Consider the following 26,591-nt stretch of genomic DNA (forward strand, 5'->3'; position numbering starts at 1 on the left):
ATGGTTATTCAGTGTAGGAAAATAGTACAAACTACAAACCTTAATTGTTTGAAAAAGATATCCTTGATGCATCAAACTGTGAATGTGTTGAAAAGTTGCATTTTCTTTTTCTAAGTGATTCCACAGTGATGTAGACACCTGCATAGCTATTTCAGTATTAGTATTGAAGTTGGAATTTTTATTAGACTCAGAATCATCATTTTCATCCAGTCCATTCTCACTACCATCTTTTCCATTTGGTAACACTTCTGCTTCACTATCATCACTATTATGTTCATCAAACACTAGTTCTTCTTCACTAATATCAGAGTCTGTACTACTGACATATACAACATCATCACCTACAACAAAATTTTATTGCAACTCATGAATTGTTTACTCTCAAGTCCTGTAATCACATAATTAATTAAATTTTTATTTCCAGTAAGATTTAAAAAAAAAAAAAGACTTGTTATTACAATCATATATAATTATATAAATCAGGATGTTGGTTCTCTTTGTCAGTTATTGTTATATACAACATCATCACCTACAACAAAATTTTATTGCAACTCATGAATTGTTTACTCTCAAGTCCTGTAATCACATAATTAATTAAATTTTTATTTCCAGTAAGATTTAAAAAAAAAAAAAAGACCTGTTATTACAATCATATATAATTATATAAATCAGGATGTTGGTTCTCTTTGTCAGTTATTGTTGTAACACATTTACTGCTAGTTCTGTCAAAGAAATCATTCTATTATGCTAATAATAAAAAATAACCTTAATATCTACTTTACATGATTATACTATTAGTTTAACAAAAAATCCCTTTCGGTATGGCAGAAGGCAGAGATAGGTATCACTGGTGCTAAGCAGAGGATAAAAAAGATTTCCACCTTAAAGTTAAGAAAAACTTCAAATTACTCATTACGACAATGGTCACATGTTTAGCATATGACACCCGATCTTCTTACAATTCCAGCAACAATTTGGTCATCCCTTGCCATAAGGGTTGGTCATATCAAAAATTGTTTCAGATAGTTTAAAGTTTTAGGTAATGTTTAAGAGGAGTAATGACCACTTTAAACTGATTCGATACTGTGCCTATTAAGATAGGTATGATTTTTTCTGTCTTCAAAACCTGTTGGTTGGTGATATCAAAAAACTTTACTTAGATAAGTTTTAGGCACTTATCTAAAGAATAGTAGAACTTTAAACAAATTCAATATTTTACTTAACAGCAAAGTTATAATGACATTTTGTTTTTTTAAAGCCCTCCTAATTCTACCCCCATGGTCCAATTTTGCCCATTAATGAACTCAACCAAGATTTTTGCTGTTATATTTTATGCATCAATTTGAAAGTGATTGGCGGAAAATTACAGCACTTATCATGTCTGCAAGAAAGTGAAATATATATATATATATATATATATATATATATATATAAATGTATATGTAAGCTTTTGAACTGACGATGATTTTGAGGTCTGGGGCATGTGAAATGCGAATATAAGTCAAAATTTTCCAGAAGTCGAATCATGGTACCTATTACAATAGGTAGCTTTCTTATGAAATATACCTAATAAGGCACAATAGTAAATAAACTATATGTAGTTGGGGGTCTGTGAATAAAAATAAACTTACTATCTATCAAACTATTAGTATGTTAAATAATCCATCCATCCTGTGCTAGGCAATAATTGCCATTTCGTTTTTATTGTAAATAAGCCACTGCATATCTATTTCCATTACTGTTAATCATTACAAAGCTGAGACCACTGAAGTCATGTTCATTAAAACAAATTAATTTCTACAAAGATCTAAACCTTTTTCAGCATCCTACAAATAGGTTGAACATATTGAATGATCCCTGTCTAATAATTACTAACAGTAATTTGATACAGAATTATTATTAAAAATAACATGAATATTTAACTATTTATAAAACACTCACACAGGCATATACAAAACAAGCATGATATAAACACATAAATGTAAATGATTATGTTTTAGATATGTAAATATTACTAACTTTAAAACTATACAAGGTTGAAAAGTTCATAAAATGAATGAAAGAAAATTTTGATTTAAATGCTGTAAGATAAAAAAGCAACTTTGTAATGTTAATAAAAAAAAAAATTTCAATGAATGAATGTGTGTAGTAAACAATAGATTTACCAGTTCTTACAGCAAACAAAAGAATTATAAATAATATGATTGCATTCCACAAAGTTTATTGAGTCAACCAAAAACATGCATGTACAACCTAAGCTTGATAAGGACATAAACACTGATGGGTAAAGTTAACAAAAAACACACAGCTCGTATTTGCCAAAAGAAATTGGACTTTAATTATGTAAAACAACTGAACACAACCTTAAATTAAATGAAATTAGGAAATAAACATAACTTAATTTTATATAAGAAATATCAGCATATCAGTAATAATAATATTAAATGAGATTTGCCAAAAATATACTTAAAAAAAACAAAACATCAATAAACATAGTAAAACTGGAAAACTATTGCATTACTAACAAATGCTGTAATATTGAAAATTAGCAATGAACAAATGTCATTAACTTAGAAAAATAAATTACAGTAAATCTTAATTGGCACTCGCCTTTCCTGATTTATGAACAACAAACTTAGCATTAAATAATTCAAACATGTAATTCTAGTTTAATGTAGAAAAAAGGCCACAATAATATTATAGTACAAAAAGAGTTAATTACAATAATCAAATTAAAATAAATAAACATATAAATAGAGTTCCTTTACTAGTAAGCTTTCTTGAAAATATAAAATTACAAAGAAGTCCTAAAACATAACGGCACATCAGGAGTAATTTGCTTTAGGTTAATTTACGAGAAGTATTATGAACACAGTTCATGCGTAGAAAAAATTAATCTCGGCGATCAACAAGTACAAGATTAAATTATGGAGTTAATTACCATAACAACAAATTGCAATAATAAAGCACGTAAAATAGGTAAGCCACCTATCAGGATTGCACTCAAGTGAATAAATGGTTTTGTAAACTAAACTTGAAAATGAAATTTGAAAGGCATAAGGTAAAACGAACTGAATGTTCCACAAATTTTAGTGATAAAATAACTGTTTAACATAATAAATAATGAAAATTGAACTTGCCTGTAGCACATAAATATTAGCAAGAGACGAACTTGTGAATGAAGGTAAATGAATACATACAGTAATCCTGGGCATAGCCTGCAGTGGTGTATCAGGAATGCAGGGGTGAGACGTGATTTAGAGGTTGAGCAGGACGAGGCGTCTCAAAAATGTAGCAACGAGTTTGGAGAGATTCTGCATCAATGAAAATGTAATCAGCAGCTCGAGAAGATTCAGCGTCGATAGAAATGGCAGTTTGTAGTAATTGAAGCACTTTCAGCATAGAAGTAATATACAGAATTTGAAGATTAAACTTGACAAAGAAACGAGGCAAAAACAAAACATAGAGATCGGTGAAATAAAGGAACCACTGACGGGTAGAACTAGAGATAATTTTGACAGAGAAATACCGCAACGTGTATGCGAGTAAGAATGCGATGAAGATATTAGCACAAAGTTGGAGAGCGAAAAGTCATAGACGACTCTACATGGTGAAGGTCTGATCTACTCTGACGAAAAGATGGCGTGAACAAAAAGAGGGGGAAACCAAGCCTAGACAGTGGACAGGAGAGAGTGTGTGTTGGCAACAAGAGTAGAGAAAACGTGAGGAATTCGAGAACGAAGACATAACAAAAATAATTTACAAGCAAGCAGACCACTAAAGAGTCACGTAAGGCTGATAAAATAAATTCTGAATACGCAAGTTGAAGAAATGACATCAGAACCGACAAAGAGAAATAGACTTCTAGAAACTATGACAATATTGAAATTGGTTGAGAATAAAAAACACTAAGCCTAATATATACATTAAGACTAAACAGCAATGAAATAATGCGTGATAGAAATAAGCTAACACCAATATGATGATGCAACAGTCAGTCAAGCTGGAGCCTGAGAGAAATGATATCGAAAACAAACCCAAACAACCTATTTTAAAATTATACGTAGATAAGCCTTTCAAAAAATGCAAAAATAACAATTATCAAGCCTGTAAACTACAAGACTCGACCATAACCTTGAATTCATTGGAATAAAACGACTTTACGCAAATGGCGTAAACAAACACGTTTCCCATGCACACGGTGTATACATACATGTATACATATATAGTACAGAATGAGTAAAATTTGTATGATTTGTTTTAAAACATTTTCCTGGATAAAAAACAGCGTTCTTGAATAGTAGAAAAAACTATTTTTTCTTTCCCTACATTTTCATACCAAACAGGTATTCCAATCATAGATATAATGTTTGCCCTTGTCATCACACCTTTCCACCTTATCAATATCAGAAGAAAAATATATATATATATATTTGATACTTTTAGCCTAAGACTGGTTTTTGAGATTTAAAATATTTTTTAAAATCTAATCACAAACTTAACAACACATTTGTTCTGTCAGGAATAATAGACAAAATGTGATACATTTACATATAAATAATAAATATATAATTGGACAGCAATAGTGCTGTTGTCCAGGGTTTGAGAATTTATGACTGGCAAGGATTTTTTTTAATTTTAGACCAATATGTTCGACATTGTGTTTTTAAACATTTTCTTACGGCTGTCCATCTCTCAGTTGACAGTTGACCTTGGAGCAAGCGCTGATGTCGATTTTGACAGAGGCATGGCTACTGGTCTCGCCACAACTTTTTACTTAATGTACTAAGTAAACTTTTCACTAAGTTTTAGTGTACTTAAAAAAAAAAACAAAACTGTAATGACTAATTATCATAATCTACACTTGGGCTGGTTGGAGCTAATTTAGATATACAAAGAAAATACAAAGTTTTTTAATAACATAATCAAGATTTGTTGAACTTCTTTCAAAATAAAAGTCAATTTAGTTACTTGTAAATAGTTTCAATAAAAATTTAAGGTTTCATGTAATGTTTTTTACACTTCAAAAATAATATTTAGATAAAAACTTCAATAAAATTAGAAAAAGAGTGGATTAATGAATACACAATTAAAACATTTTTTGTTCAACCATTGTGTTTATATATAATTTAACATTTCCAAAGTACTGCTCAAAAAGAAAAACTGTGATTTCATCCTTTTTCATTCCAGTATAATAAATTGACATTTTCACTGCTTCACTTCTATGCCTAACTTTGCGAGTAATGTGAGCCCTTTCCACTTGCTACACCTGCAATTCTATGGTCTTATTAACCTCTAACTTTTGAGCATTAAGGCAATTTAAGAATTATTCTATTGTTACACTAAAATGTTAAAAAAGTCAAATTTTTATTATTGGTGCAAATAATTTTTATTATATGGCTTCTACATACAGTTTTTCAGCGAATTTTTTTAATTTTAATTAAGAAATTTGATATTTCTCAACATATAGGCTTACCATACATCTGGGATAAGCCCGGGCAGTCCTGGTTTTTTAGTGCTGTCCGGAGTTTGAGAATTTTATGACTGGCAAGGATTTTTTTAATTTTAGACCTACATGTTCGACATCGTGTTTTTAAACATTTTCTTACGGCTGTCCATCTCTCAGCTGACCTTGGAGTAAGCGCTGATGTTGATTTTGACAGAGGCATGGCTACTGGTCTCGCCACAACGTTTTACTTAGTGATTTAGTAACACAACAGGGACAATGTGTTTATGTTGTTTTCATGTGAAGTAATTAATCTACACATTTTGATAATTTTATCTCTATCTGTTTTTTGTCTCATTGTTAAGCAATGGGGAAAAGAAAATGTGTGTTAAATGTTAATCTGCAACAAGATTACAAATTTTTGAAATTATATAATGACAGTAACAATGAATGTATTTATTGCACACTTTGTAGTGGGCAATTTTCTGTATAAGGAAAAGGTGATTATTTTCTATATAAAGGAAAAGGTGATACTGAAGACCATGTGAAAACAGCTAATCATAGGGGTGATATTAATGCTATTGCTTCAGCAAACATAAGAGTTTTTTTAAAGCCAAAGATGGGAATAACAATAACAGTGATCTGGAAAAAATATGGTAAGCCAATAATTGTGAATTTTTTCTTAATTAAAAAAAAAAAAAAAAAAAAAAAATTAATTGTGGGTTAAATCTTTTTCATAATTATGTTTGTGATATTTGTTGATTAGTATAGTATACATTTTCCTCAATTATATTTTACATTTTTAACATCTCACAATAATACAATAAGTACAGCAACAACAGAAATATTACAATTTTGATTTCCTATTAATTATATTGTTTATAATTTTACATAGGCTTTTAAAATTAGGTCTGCTATAAGTGAAGATGAGGTACATTGACAATTTTATATATGCTTATTTATATAGAATACAAATTTATCTTAACTAGAAAAAAAGACTCAATGAATGAGGATGCTTATAATAATAACTGTGAAGCAGAAAACTTATTAAGGATGAAATATATAAAAGTTATTTAAGTCTTGGACAGAAATAACAGCACAATCCTCAATCTTTTTTTTTTGAGATTAAATAATTTAAGCACAAATGTCATCTTGTGTGGAGCATGCTATACACCACTGTATAATAACAGGTGAAATGAATTTACACAGTAACAGTATAATGTCCACTACTCGTAACTATATATGTATATATAAGCTTCAAGACAACCCTTCACTCTATATATACCTTGAAACTGTGCTTTTAAATAAAGTAAAACATCTTAATTAGACAGTTAATATGAAAAGTAATATCGGGTAAGAAGTACCTTCACTCAAATCTGAAGATCCTTCAGAACTACCTCGTCGCCGTCTTCTTCTTCTTCTACGTCTTCTCCTAGACAAGCCATTGGCATTTACATTATTAGCATCTAACAGAGGTACTGGAGGTGATGGTACTTTGGGTGGTGGTAACACTTTTTCTAATTGTTGTAAGGCTTGCTGTAGAAGTTGTGATATAACAGCAAGCTGGAGGGCTATTACTCTCATGAACTCTTCACTGCCTGCAACAGAACAAAATACCCATCATATACATATTATTAAGTATAATAGCTTAAGTAGTACTATCCTACTGTTTTTTTTTTCTGTTATAGATATGTATATGAACTTTATATACCTTTCTTTTCCAAGTGATGCATACACATTAACAGAATTATAAAAATTTTAAAAATCATATCCTCAGTTAAAAAATTTGGCTGCTCATTTAAATGTGATCTGTTTTGTACAATAACCTCTAGATCATCTATCTCCTGCTGATGTTGAGTAGTATTATTTGTAACATTTGCTGCATCCACATCTAAGAAACACTTAGGCAAATCTATCAACAATTCATCACACACCTGGAAAGAACAAATTAAAATACATTAGTAGGAATGCAGCAACTCAGAAATTTTATAGGTAAAAATTGTGATTACAAGCACAGCTAATAAAAAAAAAAAAAAATAATAATATTCACTTTATTCATTACGAAACCTTAAACATCAAGGTAGCACGAAAATGCAAAACACATCTCCATTGATGGTGTTCACTAGGAATACACATTTTACTAAGATGTCTTACTTTAAATTACAAAATTTGATGCTTCATTTTAATAACTCAACAGATATATACGAAATGCACTTAAGATAAATGTTTTGGTTATATAGACAAATAATATTAATCTGATCTAATTTATCTATTTCATTTTATTAAAAATATTTGTATAAAAATTTACTTATGAAAGAAAATTTAACCAAAAATACATTTTGTTTGTACAGAAATATTTCCAGTTTTTCTTTTAATCTTAAGTAAGCAAAATTTATGCTGATGCATTTTCCTTCTCACAAGAAACAAAATAAAAATAAAATTAAATGATCAACTTCTTTATTTTTTAACTTGATACATTTTGCCCATCACTACTGTAATATCTACACGTTCCTGTAAAATGAAGTCAAAATCTGCAAAATAGTAATTTCATATACAATGAAAATATTCTTCCTTTCAAGTCATTTTCTGAAATTTAGAAATAGAAGGAAGTAAGTAAGGGATAACAATTTAAGATACTTGCTACAACAATCTAAACTTGTTTATGAATTTGGCCACTGGAACCATAGATCTGAGGTAGCCCTAAGATTTATTACCTATATACTACCAGATATTGTTGTGATTAAAGAGGGCTTCTTCTCAGCAAGATAGGTTGCTTTTCCACAATTCACCCTTAAAGTCGAAAGCACATATGCCTTTCTTTTTTAGTACAAATTTTGCACAGTATGTCTCTAAATATCATAATTATAACTTCTTCTGAAGATGCAGTGGATTTTGTCTCCTAAGGAGCAAGTTCTGTTTCTTCTCTATTGTTTCAACTAATCCTTTATTATGGGGTGTAACAAGCTTCTAATTTCCAGTCACTGAGAATAATTTTATTGATTTTGTTTATCAATATTTGGTAGTCACCTCATTTGAGAATCTGTAGTACATGTTCAAATAAGCATCACGTAGTGCTTGTTTTCAAATGTTCAACAAAAATCATTCAGGATTTAGCAATCCATAAATAACCCTGGAATGAATGAAGTGAAGAGTTGTCAAGAACAGCATCAACTTAATTGTGATTGGAGACCACCCCAAAACATTGAGGCGGTAAGGCAGTCTTTTTTGTGATTTCCTCTACACTTGGCATGCAAGCATGCAGCTACCCTTTTCTTTTTTTTTTTTTTACAAAGGCTTGACAAAATGGATGTTGGGGATGTGTGGTTTCAGCAGGATGAAGCCATGACACACACAGTACGAACTGCAATGCATGTTTTGCGAGAAAACTTCCCTGTGTGCATGATCTCAGAGGGGCTATCTTCACTGGCTGGTGCGCTCACTCGATGATTATTTTTTATGTGGACTATTTTTTATGGAGGTATCTAAAGGACCCTTGCTGAACTGAAGGAGAATATTCACTGAGCAACAGCAAACATATCCCTTGCTATGCTGGAAAGAGTCGACCAACACTTTTGAATTATGGTGTATCACCAATGGGGGAGTGCCACTTGTTGGATACAATTTCAAAACAGTGTAAATTTCCAATGTAGTAGCATATGGTGAAAAAATAATTACAATGATACCTATAACACATCTTTGTTTTTATTGACCTTTCAAATCAGCAAATCATGCTGCCGTATTCTGTATGAAAAAAATAGAATATAATGTAGACTGAAATTGTGAGATAGAAAGTTGTTTATTTAAAAATTAACAAATTGATTCTATTTTAAAAACTACCCAGTGTTTTTGTCACACTGAATAAAGTTGTGCCATTAAGAAATAATTCTTGCACATTATCTTAGGTCTTTTTATGTTTACAATAAATCTAACATACTAACCTTATGAAGAGGCACGAGCGATGTTTTACTACAAAACCAAACACGTGTTAAGTATAAAAGCCGAGCAATTAAACGACTAACTGGAGCAGCTGATTCAACAATACCAGCTCTTCCTCCACCTTCCAACCAGCGTGCTGTTTTGTCTAGTGCATGCAACAGATTACCTTCTGCACCTTCAAAAGTATGAGGGCAACACATACATCGCATATAATGGTAAACAGCATCCAAAGAATAATTCTGGGTTCCAGCCAATGTACCTAACTGATTAAATGGCATACCAGCTTCAGGTTTTAACATCAAAGCCTGGAAAGAATCACAATAACTACATATATTTGGTGAACTATAGAATTATTGTAAAATTGAAATGTGTATGGTTATAAAATTAAAAATGGTCATAAGAATTGAAAAACAAGGAGCACGAACCCTGAACACAATCATAATGTTTAAACTTCAAACACATTTTTAATATGTAACATATGAATATTGTAATATAAAACATAAAATAACAGATTATTTCACATTCTTTGGAAAATAAATATTAGCATAAAATACACTCGATAACTGGCAATGAAGCAAGTCTGGTATACTGTACTCTAGCTCACTGCTGTGGAAACACACTTCCACCCAGAAATAAACAAAAACCACTCCACTTAATAAATTCTTTTGAATTCAGAGTAAATACGTTCTGTCATTATATATCACTATGAAGACAACTGTGTAAAATGTTTATGATAGTGATATATCATTCTGCTCTTTAAACTGAAATTACTTGTTTAAAAATCTAGTAGACACTGATATTATGCTTTATTATTATTCAAAAATCAACAAAAAAAAAAAAACATGATTGTGTTGACGAGAAGATAATTTTTATTTCCAGTTTTGTGCAAACTGTACAAATTTCGATTTCCAGATTTCAATGGAAATATCCATTATGACCATCCCTTCATCCATTTTGATTAGTTTTGGCATGACGTCTGTATGTATCTCACGTAACTCAAAAATTATTAGCCATAGAATGTTGAAATTTTGGATTAAGAACTGGTGTAACATTTAGTTACACCCCCCTTTTAGTTACCTTCCCTTTTGATTGCAATAGACTGAACAAAGTGTCCAAAAAAAAAACCAAAATCCCCAAAAATTGGATTTTGGACTTTATCTTAACTGCGTAATAAGCCCTCGTTGAGAGCTTTTCAACAATATATCTTAAATGGTATTTATTTTCATTGGTTACAGAGTTATAGCCAAATAAAATGTTAATGAAATATTTGGATCTCAGGGGAAGGCACATCAGTTCAAATCAGACTTCATCACTTTTTTTTTAATTTAAATATATTGATTTTATATTTTTTATTTTAAATATATTATTAATAAATCAATAATTACAAACCTCTAATTGTAAAATTTTTTACAATAAATAATAATTCAATAATAACAAAAAAAAAGAAAAAAATATCAGAAGTTATTAATGAAATAAAATTTAATGTACTGTTAATTTAAAAAAAAAATGAGTAATGTAATTAAATAGGCGTATAAGGAAGTCCACATCAGATTTTTAAAAGAGCTTTTCTGTCTTAATTAGTTAATATTCATTTATTTCTAACACCATAATGTAATTTTCATTAATGACTTTTAAATTCTTTCTTTATTTTTTTGTTAACAGTTTTATGGATTTTTACCACTTCATTTTTATTTTACACTTAATTCTGTATTTTATATGATTTGATCAATATTTTGGTCCAATTTCCCTCGATCGTTCCAGGTAAATCCTGAAACAGTTCTTTTTAGGTAAATTTCAAAAGAAACCTACCTATTGTAATGGGTACCATGATTCGACATCCGGAAAATTTCAACATATCTTCGCATTTCACATCCCCCCAGACCCCAAAACCACCGTCAGCTCAAAAGTTTAGATATATATCCTTACTAATATTATACTTCGTACACATATTCTCAAAGGTATTGCGAAGAACATAGGGCACTCTTTAGTTAAAAAAAAAAAAAAAAAAAAAAAAAAAAAATTTTTTCAGGAAGGTAAAAAAATTTATATTGGTAGGTATGATCATCCGACAAAAAATTTGACCTAATTCTACGCCATCTGGCATTCCAGTAAGTAAATAAAATCAAGTGCCAATCCAACACTGTAATACCGACTGTCAAGTCACTATTCAATTGAGTATAGTGCTTCTGCTGTTTTGAATCCTTCTATATTTATTGCTATTCTTCTGTCACTTCTAAGCAATACTAAAACTTTTCCAGTTTTTGAGGTTAGGTGCCTGTTTATTGTTTTACTTCTAACGCTATTTTCAGTTTTTACTCTGTTTTTTTTTCTAAAATGCCTCAGAAGTGCAAATCTAATCTGTCCAGGGATTCATCACAGGCCCGGGTGGCAAAAGTTGCTCAAACTCAAGAATCTTCCGCTCATGAAGAATTAAAACAACAACATGCGAGGCGACAATGTGCTTTGAGGGCTGGTGAAACAACTTCTAACAGACAAGAAAGGTTAAATGACCAAGCTACCTTGAGCAGCTGAAACGCCAATTCAAACACAAATTCATTTAGAAAGACAAGCTGAATAGCAGGTAGCTATAAGAACTCCAGAACAATCGCAGGTGAGAAATGCAGTTCACGCAGAAATGTAAATCGCATGCCATCGAAATTTCATGTGTAACAATTGGTCTTGTATTTAATAATTCTGGATTTCAATATGATCCTTCACTTGAATACCATAAGCATTCTTTAATTGGTATTCGGCTCAATGAATAGAAAATGTCAGCATTGCGATGCTTTGAAATGGAAAGATGAAACTGCTGGAATGTGCTGTTCCAGTGGTAAAGTTTCCCTTCCTTTACTTGGTGAACCAGAGGAGCCTTTGAAAACTCTATATTTAAGTGTTACAGATGAGTCGAAGCAATTTTTAAGTAAAATCGGAAAGTATAACTCTAGCTTCCAAATGACATCCTTTGGAGTAGATGAAGTGATAAGTGATAAGAATGCCCGGATTTTCACCAACTTTTACTGTACAAGGACAGATATATCATCAAATTGGATGGATCACTTCTTCCAGCAGATAATGAACAGCATAAATTTTTGCAGGACTATTTTATGGGTGATGAAGAAAATGATGAAGTAAACCATCATTGTCAGTATATTGAAGGAGTCAAAAGAGATATAGTATTGAAGATTCAATGAATGTTACACAGCCACAATTTGTTGGTAAATACCTTTAAAAGTACAATAGAAAACTGGCCTCCAGATAATTACATAGTGGTCACTCATGCTGATCGGACTCCACATGGCGAACATGAGAGGCATTATAATGCGCCGATGATCAATGAAATTGCTGTTTTGGTTACTGGTGACCCATGCTCTCCATGAGACATAGTGTTACAGGCACATGCTAATACACTGAAACACGTAGCCGATACTCATAAATTTTATGATGCTTTGCAGTACCCGTTAATTTTCAGTAAAGGTGAGCCAGGATATCATTTCAATATTCCAGTCATTAATCCAACAACAAGACAGCCAGTTCCCAATAAAAAAGTTTCCTGCATGAATTTTTATGCGTTATCACATGATGCTTCGAGAGCACGACTGCAATCTCCTTTCGCGGTCAAGGCAATTTCATCAATTCTTGGTAGATATGTACATTAAAGTAGAGAGTGAACGCCTTCGTTACATTTCTATAAACCAGACGAAATTACAGGCTGAAAATTACATTCATCTACAAGATGTGATTAGCGCAGATAGAAATATTAGACCTAATGACATATGCAAGATGGTTATTCTGCCTTCTACTTTTGTGAACAGTCCCCGTTATCTGCATGAAGACACTCAAGACACTTCCGCTTATGTACGAACTTAAGGCAGGCCTGACCTCTTTGTAACTTTTACCTGTAATCCTTCATGGCAGGATGTAACTAAAGAGCCCGGGCAAAAGGCCACTGATTGACATGACATAGTTGCTCACGTATTTTGTTTAAAGGTTCACCGTGAGCGAAGCCGCGGGTAAAAGCTATATATATATATAAAATATATTTCACTTTCTTGTGAACACGATAACTGCCGTAATTTTCCGCCAATCACTTTCAAATTGATACATAAAATATAACGACCCAAAATCTTGGTTGAATTCAATAATGGGCAAAGTCGGACCATGGGGATGGAAATGGGAGAGGACTTTTTTGGGAAAAAAAAAAAAAAGAAAAAAAAAAAAAAAAAAAAAAAAAAAAAAAAAAAAAAAAAAAAAAAATCGCTATAACTTTCCTATTAAGTAAAATATTGAATTTGTTTAAAGTTCCTACTATTCTTTGGATAAGGGCCTAAAACTTATCAGAGTAAAGTTTTTTGGATATCACCCAGATATTGACCCAGCAGGTGGAAAAAATGGGGTTTTGAAGATAAAAAAAATCATATTTCCCTTAACAGTAACAGTCGATACTCTTCCTATTACGGGAGGAAAACCTATGATTTTTTAAGGGAGGGAAACCGATGATTCGATAATCATTGGTTTAAAGTGGTCGCTAGTCCTCTAAACATTACCTAAAATTTTTGATATGACCAACCCTTATGACAAGGGATGACCGAAATACTGCTGGAATTGTAAGAAGATGGGGGGTTTGTTGTATGCTAAATATGCTTGTTGTATGTGAAACTTTTTTTCACATGCAACCATTGTTGTATTGAGTAAATTTGAAGTTTTTCTTACTTTAAGGTACAAATCTTTTTTATTCCCTACTTAGCACCGGTGAAATCTACCTCCGCCTTCCGACATGACGAAAGAGACTTTTTAATCCATAGATAACATACCTACCCATTACTGATTTGATTGGTCTATTAATTATTATATACTGATCAGAATATAATATTTACTTAATTTATATTCTAAAACCTAGAATGCTCAGGGACAAAGCAAAGTTCTTTATGTGATTCACACACTGCAAGAGAATATTTAGATAATGAATTTGATAACAAATTTTTATTAAATAGCATAATTAGTGAATCTAAATTAAAATCCATTATTTTAATTTATTTTCCAAAGCATTCTTTCAATTGAGTGACGGAGACTAACACATTTGTTCAAAATTAATTTTAAAACATACCAGAAGTCTCTTGAACATATTTTCTGTGTTCCACTAAAAAATAGTACCTTGTTTTGTAAAAGAAGGCAAAATGATTTTTATGGTGTTTATCTTATTATTGACAAATGTCATAATTAATATACATAACCATAATTCAGGCACAATGTTTAAACAAATTAACATGTGATGAATTAATCATAAAAATAGCTTAATAGAAAGGAAACATTAGCTACATAATGGATAATCCATATGTCATGAACTTCACTTTGGTTCAATGTACCACCAGTTCAAACATACGTTTTGATTTAGTTTATCCAAAAAGTGCTTGCTATCCTCATTATAACTCCAGGGTTAGAAACCAACCACTTGTTCAAGCAAAAATTTTCTGGGAGCATTGTATATAACATAAATATCTCAGAAAAGAGATGAGACCCTTTTAAGTAGCGAGTTGCCATTACTCCCTGCTAAATATCACCCAAATAAACATATTAGCAGGGATTAACAATGGTTCATAATCTAATTAAGATAAAGAACAATTTAAAAATCATGTCTACATTGTGGACCTGTGAAATTGGGGTAAGTAAGAAGTACTATCTTTTTATCAATAATTTCTTTTTGACAGTAAGAAGAAATATAAAATATCCACCATCACAGATAAAAATAAAATTCAAATCAAAGAGTTATTACTACTATTTAGAGAAAACAGCTCCAAAAGTATGTGTCCTATTAGTAACAAGTTCACTTCTTGCAAGATAGAAACTTATTGACTACCACTCATAGAAAAATAGCAACAGTAGTCTAACAAAATATTAAATTCCTAGTACATCATATACATGGGAGAATCAACACCACTGATATGATGCTATATATCTACATTCATGAAAGCTGATACTCTAGCATTAAAAGAAGGTATCACTGATAAAATAATTTTAAATCCTTTCATTTTGAATAACACAATAAGGAAAATAATACAATACCAAGATATCTACACAATGTAAAAATTGTAAACAGCTGGTTGGAGAATAGTTGACTATGAAGGAAATTCCAGAAGATTCCAGGGGTACTGCTAGTTTCTGGAAAATATCAGACAGGAAGAAATCAAAGTGTAATGATTCAAAAAAGGACTTCCAAGAACTTTGTGAAGCTACAAGGAGAATGGCTCTCAAAGCCTGTAGTTAAGCTTGATCCACACAAACAAAGAATGTTATAAAAAAATTTAGTTTTACATGGAACTGAATACATATGCATATATTTTTTAAGAAATACATAGGCTTACTTGTAATAAATAAAAAAAAAATGAATTATTTTCTACAAGCTTTATTCTGATTCAAATCCAATCATTTTTTTCAGGGTTTTTATATTGTTAATATTTTTCTTTTTAATTTCTTAAGATTATTTCTAAACTTTTTCTACAGTTTATTATTTACTGATGAAAATATTTCAATATTTTACCACTTGTTGAGAGTAAGCACATTTTTTTATAATTATAGGACAAGAATTAAATTTATTACAAACACTTTAACAAACATAACCTATAAAAATAAAGCTTGACCATTTAAGGAATTCTAATATATAAAGTAGCACATCTTATAAGGGTAGAGAACTTCCAGGGTAAAAAAAAAAATTATGAATTTTTCAATTCATTCTGTAATTCTGGGTAAATTTAGTCCATTTTTAAATCTATGTAAATAGTGATAAGATTAACATAAACAATTAGTTGGTAAACAATAATTCTATAAAATATTAACTTTTTGAAAGAGAAAAAAATAAAAGCCTACTTTTTTTTAGCTAAATAGGAGGGAAATCTCTCTCATTACGGCTCGTGAACCTGTGTCGTTCATGGCCACGCTAGTAATGTACATACTGCATTGTTGTCTGTAAGGTGTCATGTTGTAGTAACTTTGATTATGTGTAAGTTATTACATTACAAAATGAATAGGAAAATTAATGTTGCCGCCGATTTTGAAATTCGTGAAGTCATATGTTTTTTAAACCATCATATCATTAAGCCGTCTAAGATTCATAGGCAGTTGGTTGCTGTGTATGGTCACAGTGTAATGAATGAAAGAAATGTTTGAAAATGGTATGAAAAGTTTTGAAATAACAGAATTAATGTGCATGATGAACGTTTAGGGAGGCCCTCGATAATCACCAAGGACTTGTTGAAACACGTCAATGATGAAATCAGAAAAGATTGTTGCTCAATGATTTCTGAACTGACCCTTCTTTTTCCTGATGTTTCAAGATCTGTTATCAGTTGCATTGTTCATGACCATCTCGGCTTCAGAAAGGTTTGTGCACGTTAGGTGCCACAGGTCTTAACGGAACGTCACAAAAAAATCCAAATGGGATCGGCTTTGGAATTTTTGATGTGCTACACAGAAAAAGGTGATGAGTTCCTTAATTCAATTGTTACCAGCAATGAAACATGGAATTCATACTACACGGCAGAGAGAAAACGGCAGTCAAGTGAATGGGGTCATCCTCAATCACCAACCACCAACAAAGGTCAAGCCAAAGCTATTTGGATGCAAACTGAAGGCCACAGTTCTGGGATCAGTTTGGCATACTACTGATTGATTTCATGCCACGTGGAATGACTATAAATGCAGAAGCCTACTGCAAAACTCTACGTAAGTTATGGCACACCATTCAAAATCGGTGATGTGGGCAGCTGACCGACGACGTTGTCCTAATGCATGATAATGCAAGTCCGACATGTGATTTACTGAGAACATTAGGATGGGAAATTTACAATCACCCACAAAAAAAAAATAAAAAATAAAAATATAGTCCAGACATAACTCCTGATTACCATTTGTTTGGGAAATTTAAAGAATTTTTGTGTGATAAAAAATTTGCAGATGACGAACTTAAAAATGCTGTTAATCAGTGGCTAAATGGACTGGTAGCAGTAGAATATACAGGGGTATATTGAAGCTGATGTATTGCTATGATAAATGTCTTAATTTATGTGGCGATTATACAGAGAGGTAGTATAAGATAAGAAGTTTAAGAGAAATAAAAAATATTTATGAAGTTTGCAGAATAAATTGTTTTACAATGAAACAGTTTTTACTTTGGAGAAAACCTCTCGTATATAAATTTGATTGTATATGGTCTATTTTTTGTGTAATAAGCAATATCCTGTCAGTATAAGCAATATTTCTCAAACTTAAAAAAAAATCTTGTGAATATACTATTTTAAATTGTACACAAAACTATAAACATCAATCTATGTAATTAAAAGTAGTATCATTATAAATCCATTTATATATGAGGTTCGGCCATAAATTTTGCACATATATGTGTAGCAAAGGAATGAAAAGAAATATTGAAATGAAATAAAAAATGAAGAAAAGTTCAGTATCTTAGCTACAAAATACATTATTTATTTTTCAATATAATCCCTGTTATCCTGATACTCTTTTTCCTGTGTGACAATTTTTTGCATTCCGTCACTGAAAAATTCTGAGTGATCTTACTCGTATCCAAGTGCTTCCACTACCTCATTGTCAGTGGTGTAATGATTACCTTTCAGATCCCTCTTCAGATGAAGGAAAAAGTGGAAGTCGCATGGAGCCAAATCCAGCAAGTACGGCAGATGCAGAATAAGCTCAAACTTCAGCTTGTGGAGAGCCAACAGAGTTTGCATGGTACACATCATATACAAATTTTATGGTAACCAATTGGTCAATGATATGGTCTACTCATTCTTTAGATATGCCTAACTGAATAGCGATGAATTACTGGGCGATTCGTCGATCACCTTGAAGCAAATCATCCACCTCCTTTCAATGTTTTTAGTCACAGAAACTGGTCGTCTGCTGTGAGGTACACTGTCAATTGTCACTTTACCAGGTTCACATTCACAAAATTTTAACGCCCACCTATTCACAGCAGTCCTGTCAACAGTTTCACTACTGTAAATCACTTTTAACGATGAAAAATATTTGTAGGATTCACATTTTCTGCTGTTAAAAATTCCATCACTGCGTGCTGTTTTAATCATGTTGACATATTGGCTGTAATCAACTCCATTTTAACTGCTACTGAAAACAAACCAGTAAACTGATTTCAATGCATTATTGCAGGTTTTTAAAGGGGGATTTTAGCTCTCATGTGCTGCCACGCCCAACTTGACCTTCTGGTGCCTATGGTGACCTGTCACCATGCAGCACGGTAATGTGCAAAATTTATTAGCCAATCCTCATAAATATTAAGTCATTAATTTCAATTATGACCAGTATGTAATACTTATGAATAAAAGAGCTCATCATCAATGACTCCAGATTATCTACATTCTATTACTTCTTAATTAGTTACGAAATAAATCATTTATTACACACTGGTTTCATTACTTCTTGGTTAAAAAAGAAAAACTGGAAAAACCAAAAATTCATCAACTATTTATCCAATTAAAAATTTCTGAACAGTAAGGAACTAAATAATTTAGAGTACGTATATTATCTAAATATATCATACTCAAAAATTTCAAAATTATACTTTTTTTATCAATCATACAATTTTTTTTTATGCAAACACATTCTAATTAAAGTGCAGGTGCTCAACTTAAAAAAGATTCCACCACTCAGTAGTTTATACTAAATGTAGTATGAGGTGTGTGAGAAAAGTAATGAGGCTGGTAACACTGCGAGCGATCTGGCAATGCTGTGTCTAACGGTCTGTGCTAGACCGGTTTGTCCATCCCTTCCACACGCTCAGTACAAGTTTCAACTCTGTTCAGCCAACACATTATTTTTGACAGCACAATCAGTGAAGTTGTGTTTTTGTTGTGTAAATTACCCCCTACACCCTAAATCCCTAACAATTTGTTTTACATAATCCAAATGTTGTCTACCTGCACAATTTTTCCCATCTACATGTCCCTCCAATATTAAAGCGATTATTCCAAGATGCCTTAATATGTGGCTTATAAGTCTTTTAACTATATTTTTCCAAATGCTTCTTTCTTCATTAATTTGCCGCAACACCTCTTCATTTGTCATTTTATCCACCCGTCTGATTTTTAACATTCTCCTTCATATTATATTAGTCAAAAAGATGGAACAATGTGAGTAGTTGGCATTCTCAGTCTAAAACATTTTTTTTCTCAGCATATTTACTAATAATTTAGAAGAATGTGAAAAAGTTAAATTCCAAGACTAACTGGAAAATAAAAATATTTTAATTATTCTGGTTTCCAGAGGGATAAAACATACATAATTTGTTTTTCTTGTTTTTATTATGGCAGCTGCAGTTTCAATATTATAACAATTAAAAATAAAATTCAATGCCACAGCAAGCAGTGTTTTTGTTTACATGTGATGTTTATGTTACAATGTATTCTTCTTATTTATGTTTTTGATTGAATACACTTTTTCTTTTTTCTTTTTTACTTCTAACTAAATGAAGATAAATGATAGTATAGTCTAAAACAATGGTAGCGAGTACAGATTGAAGTGTAATACTTGTGAATGAGAATGGAAAACAAATAACCGAGTCAACAGTAGTAAAATATGATTAAAACAAACCACGTGACTATTAGGAAGGAATAATTCAATCGATTCAGAAAATGTAGATATAAATGATTATGACACTGGAAAAGTGCAAAAAGCACATGTAATATTATAAATAACTGTACAGACACAGACATGAATTTAAGCTTCTGATCAACCTCCTGATATTTTGTTTCAAAAGAGACATGACACTTATCAAAGTAACATTTCTATTGGCTTTGAAAAAAACAGAAAATAAATATTAAGATTCCATTCATCCAGAAGTAGATGTCTGTCAAAATCTCCTTGACAAGTAGTCTTTGGAATATTTATCAATATCAAAAGAAATTTATAATTACGCCAGTTCTTCAAAATAATCCAGAAAATAAAATAAAATGTTAATGAAGGACCAATACATGTCATCTTTATATTTTTATATTAAAATGGTAACATCTGTCATTTAATAATTTACAGTATTTACCATTTTTCAGATAAAACCAGCTACCCTTTTGCAACCTCATATTAATTTTAAGACTTCTCTAATTGCAGCTGTGATTGCAACAGATGGATTATTGTAATCTATAAGACACTGCCACATGAAGTGCGCATACTATTAAATGAACTTTCTGTACATGTTGCAAAGAAGATTCCAGATTCTCATTTTGTAGAACAGAGAAAACCAACCTCATCATAAAAGACTGTTTGTACAGAAGAAATATGGTATTAAATGTAAGAGGAGGTTTATTTTTCAGTAACCTAGAGGTAAGGGAATGTCAATTTGGAAAATAATTTCATTATAGATAAAAAAATCCAAAAAAAAAATCACTATATTAGATAAAATATAATAACCTAAATAATTTAATTCTAAATATTTAAAAATAACATATAATTGCTGTTCTAAGGTTAGAGCCATTACCAATTAATAGGTAGTGCCATTTTTATTTATAAAAATAGCCCTTTGTACTGTAAAGGTTCAAAAACCTAATTTTTTAATAAATATTAATAAATTTTTTAATAAAAATATTGGTTGCTAAGGAGGACAAATGTTTATTGAAAGTAAAAATCCAATATGAACACCTTGCAGAATGATCATTTGCATATACAATTCTGTTTGTATTCTTAAGTGTGTTGACTTTCAGATGATAATTTATACAATATTACTTCTGTATACCATCTAACACTAAGATGGCATGGAATAATTTACTCTGTTATAAAAAAATACAACCAGGAGGATTCCAAAATTCTTACTCCTCAATTAAGAGGACTCTCTCTGGATCTACCACCTCCATTATGAACCAATATGTAAATAAAAAATGTTCCTTTTCTATCAAGTGATACCACAAGATAAGTTTGGTTGAACAGGTACAAAATGCTTTTAGAAGGTTCTTTGATTCTGAACAGGATAATGTCATTAATTCTTAGCGAAAATATCATTAAATTGATTTTTAAGTTTTAATTGGTGCAATATACATCAGTATATTAAAGTAAACGTATGGTAAGCAAGTTCAGAGCTTATAAATGCACAAATCTTCTTTTGGGGAAGTACGTAAATAAGATACAATAATGATATTTCAAGTTGTAGATTTTACAGCTGAAGCTTGTGATTTTTATTCAATTTTTTCTTTTTTTCATTTAAAAACTTTTTTTGCCAATATTAATCTAATGGTAAAATAGTAAGTTTACATTCTGCTTATTTAATATGGTTTTGAAAAGTTTGGGGTACTCACTTCCTACAAAAGATAGTCTTCGCAGGGAAATATCATTCATAATGTACAATGCATTTAAAAAAAAGATGTATGAATTAGTTACATCAAACCTGTGTTACCTCTATAATTACTTTACATTTAAATTTTAGTTGTGATTTTTTTTTGTACTTGCATTAATATAATAATATTTCTAAATAATGTGAATAATTTTTTCAATAAACAAATAAGAGAAATTAAAAATTTTACTGAACAACAACCGGTTTGGTCCTACATTTGAATATTTAAAGAAAAAAATAATTTCAATATGCTGGTAACATGAAAACATCAGAAAGAAGAAAGCTAAAATCATTATCTATTTACCTGGGTGTAGTAATGAGCTGGTAGTCCAAAATCCCATCCAGGTTGCAAATCTAACAGATATCTGCAAAGATCACCTAAGTAAATAAGACACCGATGAGCAACATTTTCTGCCCAGTCTAAATTGCTATTACTTTCAGAATTACATTCACCAGTACCTGCACCTGATACAGCCTTTGTTCTCCCGTTTACAGATGCAGTACTACTTTTACCTGTTTTAAATCAATAAAAGAAGTTTAAAATGAAATATTAATCAGTTTATTATACTAAGTTAAAACATTTCAACTCAACGATAAACTGGGTAAGTTTACAGACTTGTTTTATTTATCTTCATTTTACTCACAAGAAATAATCATTCCATTCAGAAATCTTTTTTATTCATTTATGTAGATAGTCAAACAGAAGCAAGCAATAATTTCATAAATTGAAATCTCATGCATAGAAAAACTGCACTTAATTAAATTTCTGAATAACAGATTGAAAAGTTTTCTAGAAATTTTTTCTAGAAATGTTATGATGCAATCTGTAATTATCTAGATGAACTGTTAAACTGGTCTTAAAGACAACACCAAACAATGTTTTGAAAAGATTAACTAATCAACATTACATAAAGTAAATAAAAAAATAAAATTAAGTAAATTAGATCTTACAAAGAAACACTAGAAGCAGCCTCTCTTCATACTTATGAGCAGCCAAGTATAGAATGTCAATCTTATTGCAGTGAATAGCTAGCATGCTCGCCATTTACTGCAATAAGCTGTGAGCACATTTTTAGAGCAACTACTCCTATGATTTTTATATTTTCTTACAGAAGCAGTCAGCTCAGCAGACTCCACATGTAATGATTTTTTCTCTCTCTGAATTCACTAATATTAATAATCTTTAATCTCTTGTTCTCCCACAAGAGACTATCCTTTGCATACAATATGATGAAACTATTTGAAGTCACTTGTTGAATATGAACAAGTATAAAATATTTTATTTTTTAAGGGAAGTTTTGGATTCAAGAAAGAAGTACAAGTGAGAGGTACTGTAAGTTAAGGTGTGTAGCTGATATTCTATTTAAAAATTTACCTGTCTATCTTTGATTACCTTATTTTTAAGTGTAAAACAACTTATTTTTAATTATTATATATTAATATTATTATTATGAATGCATTGAACTGTTTCACTGTTCAATTAAAGGAATTGTATGTAAAGGAATTATAGTAAAGTAATATTAAAGGAATTCCTGTAAAGGAATTACTGAATATTTTGACATTAAATATCTGAAGGCAGAAAGGATAATTTGGGTTAATGAATTTTATGGAGCATATTAAATGGTTTTATTAACTTTGTTTTATTTGAAACTTTACTGAAGAAATAGAAATTAATAATTTGTAAATAAATTTGAAGGTAATTTAATAAGTGGATTTTTTTTGCAAGGCATCAATGCAGTGGAGGCTATCCTCTCAGAAGGGCATGTTTATGTATTAAATTTGGTTAATCAAGTATGTAAGGTTTATAAAATTTTTAGTTTAATTTAGTTGAAACAAGTTTGTAAATTAAAATAGGAATAGATTATTAGAACATCTTGTACAATTTTTTCTTAATAGTAATTGGAAAAGTTAATCAGAGATTTTTAATAGTAGAATGACAAGTACAAAAAAAAATTCAAAAAATTATGTTAGTTATAGTCAAGGGTAAGAAAATATTATTGATGTTCTCAAGATAATTTTGTAAAGACAAATGATGTTACTAATTACTTAGTGATTTTAATTTTATTTAAAACAGTATAGCAAAAAGCAAAATTTAATGGGGGAATAGGCTTTTATTAATACAAATGGTTTTTCTGTGTGGATTATCTATATCAAGATTTTAAAGTGGATAATGAAATCTACTCTGTCCATATGGAGTTTGTAGTTATGATGATTTTTGAATAGAACAAAGGAAATGATCACATCTTTTCTCTTTGCTTGAAATTAAGTTAGACATTCAAAGTAAAAATAGCTACCACCATAAGTTACAAATAGCTATAAATTCTGAAGAAAAAACTAATTCATGTGAAATTAAAAAGACTATTCAGATTATAACCCTCTCTCGTGGAAATTTAAGTATAAAAATGTACGGTTTGATAAACTTTGTCAGAAAATCTGTAAATATTTTTTTTTTACTTATCTTAAGAAGGATAAAATTAGTGATTTATTGGAACATAAATTATATTTGAAATACAATAGGTAAAGAAATATTTATTATATTAAAAATTTTATTAAGAAAGATACTTATGTAACTGGGGTAATGACAGCTACAGAGTAAATAGAATATCTTGTTAAACTGCACAGAAATCATATTGAATTTGCAATATTCAATATGCTGAGCCATATTTATATAAAGAAAAATAAATCTTTTGTCGTGGAAAGATTACAAATTACCCTCCATAAAGCCAAAAATGGGAGGGTGCTAAGCCTAGATTTCACTTCTGTAGAATTCTTCAAAAATACACTGCACGAATTCCTGGTTGAATGCTTATTAAATTTTAATAGAATATTTGTATAAGCTGAGAGAACTTAATTCATCAATTGAATTAATAGTGAAAAATATAATGTAATGAAGTTTAAATTGTTGGGGTATTTCTTTTAATATAGTTTGTAAGAAAAAGAGACCACGCTAATAAAGATACTTGAAGATTTTCAAGCAGGCTTTAGAAAACACTTTTCCACGTTAGGTATATATAAGACAAAGAGCACCAGTACTGTTTTACTGTGCTGTGGCAGTGATGACAAGGATTTGCATAATTTTTTGGTAGTGTGTCTTATATTGGGAAGAGTTTAGGACAAAGCTTTTTTAAAAGGGAAGCTGTTTCTGGATTAGAAATAATTCATTAACCTTTTCAGATCAGGAAGCCAGTAAAATGGCTCTGTGCGGTGACAGTTTGAAAACGCTGTTACAAAATCATTTTATGTGGGATCTAAGTCGGTTATTTTTTTTTATATTCACAAAGGAATCAGTTTTATTATACAATTTGAACTATGGTTATACGAAGTAAAATGTTTTATTTGGATAAGAAAGAATATGACCATTTTTTTCTCAGAAATGTGCTTGTGTGTGTGTGTGACTAGTGTATTATAATTGCTATGAGGGTTACGGATTTATTTATTATTTACAAAAATAGCTAATTATATTAGCAACATAACGATGTATTGAAACACATATTAAATTATGTTATACAGCACACACAAAATAAAAAGGAATTTGTGGTCATAAATGTGTCACTTTTATTTGAGGCCTAATAAATCTTTTCTGACAAAAGATATCGGCATCAATCAAACACATACAGATTCGTAATGAATAACAGTATACAGTAAAAATGTTTTTTTGTCAATCTGAATAGCCTTTTAAGTGGTGGGGATTTTTATAAAACGTAGTTTTCTGAATCTCTTTCATTTATACTAACATATGTTACTTTATTGTGTGAGTGAGTACGAGTGAACTGCAGTAAGTAACTTACTATCGCAAACCGGCGTTCCGTTGGTAATATATTATTTCATTATTTTTTTCACATATTGGGCGTTTTTTTTAAATTTGTGATTTTTTTTATTTGCCGTAATTTTTTTTTTTATCGAGACAATGAATGACGAACAGATTAGCTTTGCTCTTGACGAAGGACTTTCAGATTATGACGAAAATGACAGTGACGACCTTGAGGGCTTGGACGACATCAAAAATACTGAAATTAGGAGTATCGATTTTTCGGAACTGCATCTCCTGAATTTTAGTAGCGACGATGATGATCCAGGTCATTCGATTAGTGATACTGATACAGAACAAAAATAAATGTAGCCGGTTCAGTTCTACATCCACATGCTGAAGGAAACGGTAATATATTTCATGAAATCCATTATCGTTCTCCAGTGCAGTTGGATGTTGAAATGCAACCAGCTGTTGATTTTCCTCTCCAAGATGAGGAACTTGACACGGCGGAGTTACAAGAAAATCCAACTGACCGGGCCCAAAATGACGAAACAGTTACAGATGACAAAGGTTACGAGTTGGAAGGTCGTCTGCCGGTTCTTGGAAATCCCTGGTTAGTTTGTACTGATAGGTGTAAATATGAGTTTGCCTTTTACGGGTCCGGAACCAGATGCATTTGTAAAGAATCCCGACCTTTTGGCTAAATCCGCTCCTCATAAGAGAGGTCGGCCTAAGAAGCGTCGAAGGAATTTACAGAATGTGCCTGAATATATTCATGATCCCCATATTCATGGGCAGACGCCGTTTGCCGTATTTATGTTGTTTCTTGGGGCTATCCTTGAAAAAGTAACATCAGAAACTAATCTGTATTTTCAAAGCCGTAAACCTGATAGACCATTACCTAAGGACAGAATTCAAGGTGACGTTAGTCTTGACCAGATGAAACGTTTCTTTGCAATCATCCTGGAAATGGGTCATACTGTAAGACACACTTTACAAGAATACTGGTCAACTGACAAGGTTTCCCATATCGCTTGGTTTGGGAATACATTACCGAGAACTGTCTTTCTTCATATTTTGAAGTATTTACACTTCACTAACCAGGATCCACCAAC

At 30.8% G+C, this 26,591-nt stretch overlaps 1 protein-coding gene across 1 annotated transcript in view; it reads right to left on the bottom strand.

Moving 5' to 3' along the window:
* The window catches only part of Smg5 (Smg5 nonsense mediated mRNA decay factor), a 126,174-nt gene that overhangs the window by 71,350 nt on the left and 28,233 nt on the right, over window positions 1-26,591 (bottom strand). Inside the window, exons 5-9 of the mRNA XM_075371220.1 lie at window positions 22,030-22,238; window positions 9,385-9,687; window positions 7,158-7,380; window positions 6,811-7,044; window positions 40-341 (exon numbers count right to left, since the gene is read on the bottom strand). Coding sequence (XP_075227335.1) covers window positions 40-341; window positions 6,811-7,044; window positions 7,158-7,380; window positions 9,385-9,687; window positions 22,030-22,238 — 1,271 coding nt within the window. The remainder of the gene's footprint in view (window positions 1-39; window positions 342-6,810; window positions 7,045-7,157; window positions 7,381-9,384; window positions 9,688-22,029; window positions 22,239-26,591) is intronic.

The sequence above is a fragment of the Lycorma delicatula genome, chromosome 1 (assembly GCF_047948215.1).
Source record: "Lycorma delicatula isolate Av1 chromosome 1, ASM4794821v1, whole genome shotgun sequence".
NCBI lineage: Eukaryota > Metazoa > Arthropoda > Insecta > Hemiptera > Fulgoridae > Lycorma > Lycorma delicatula.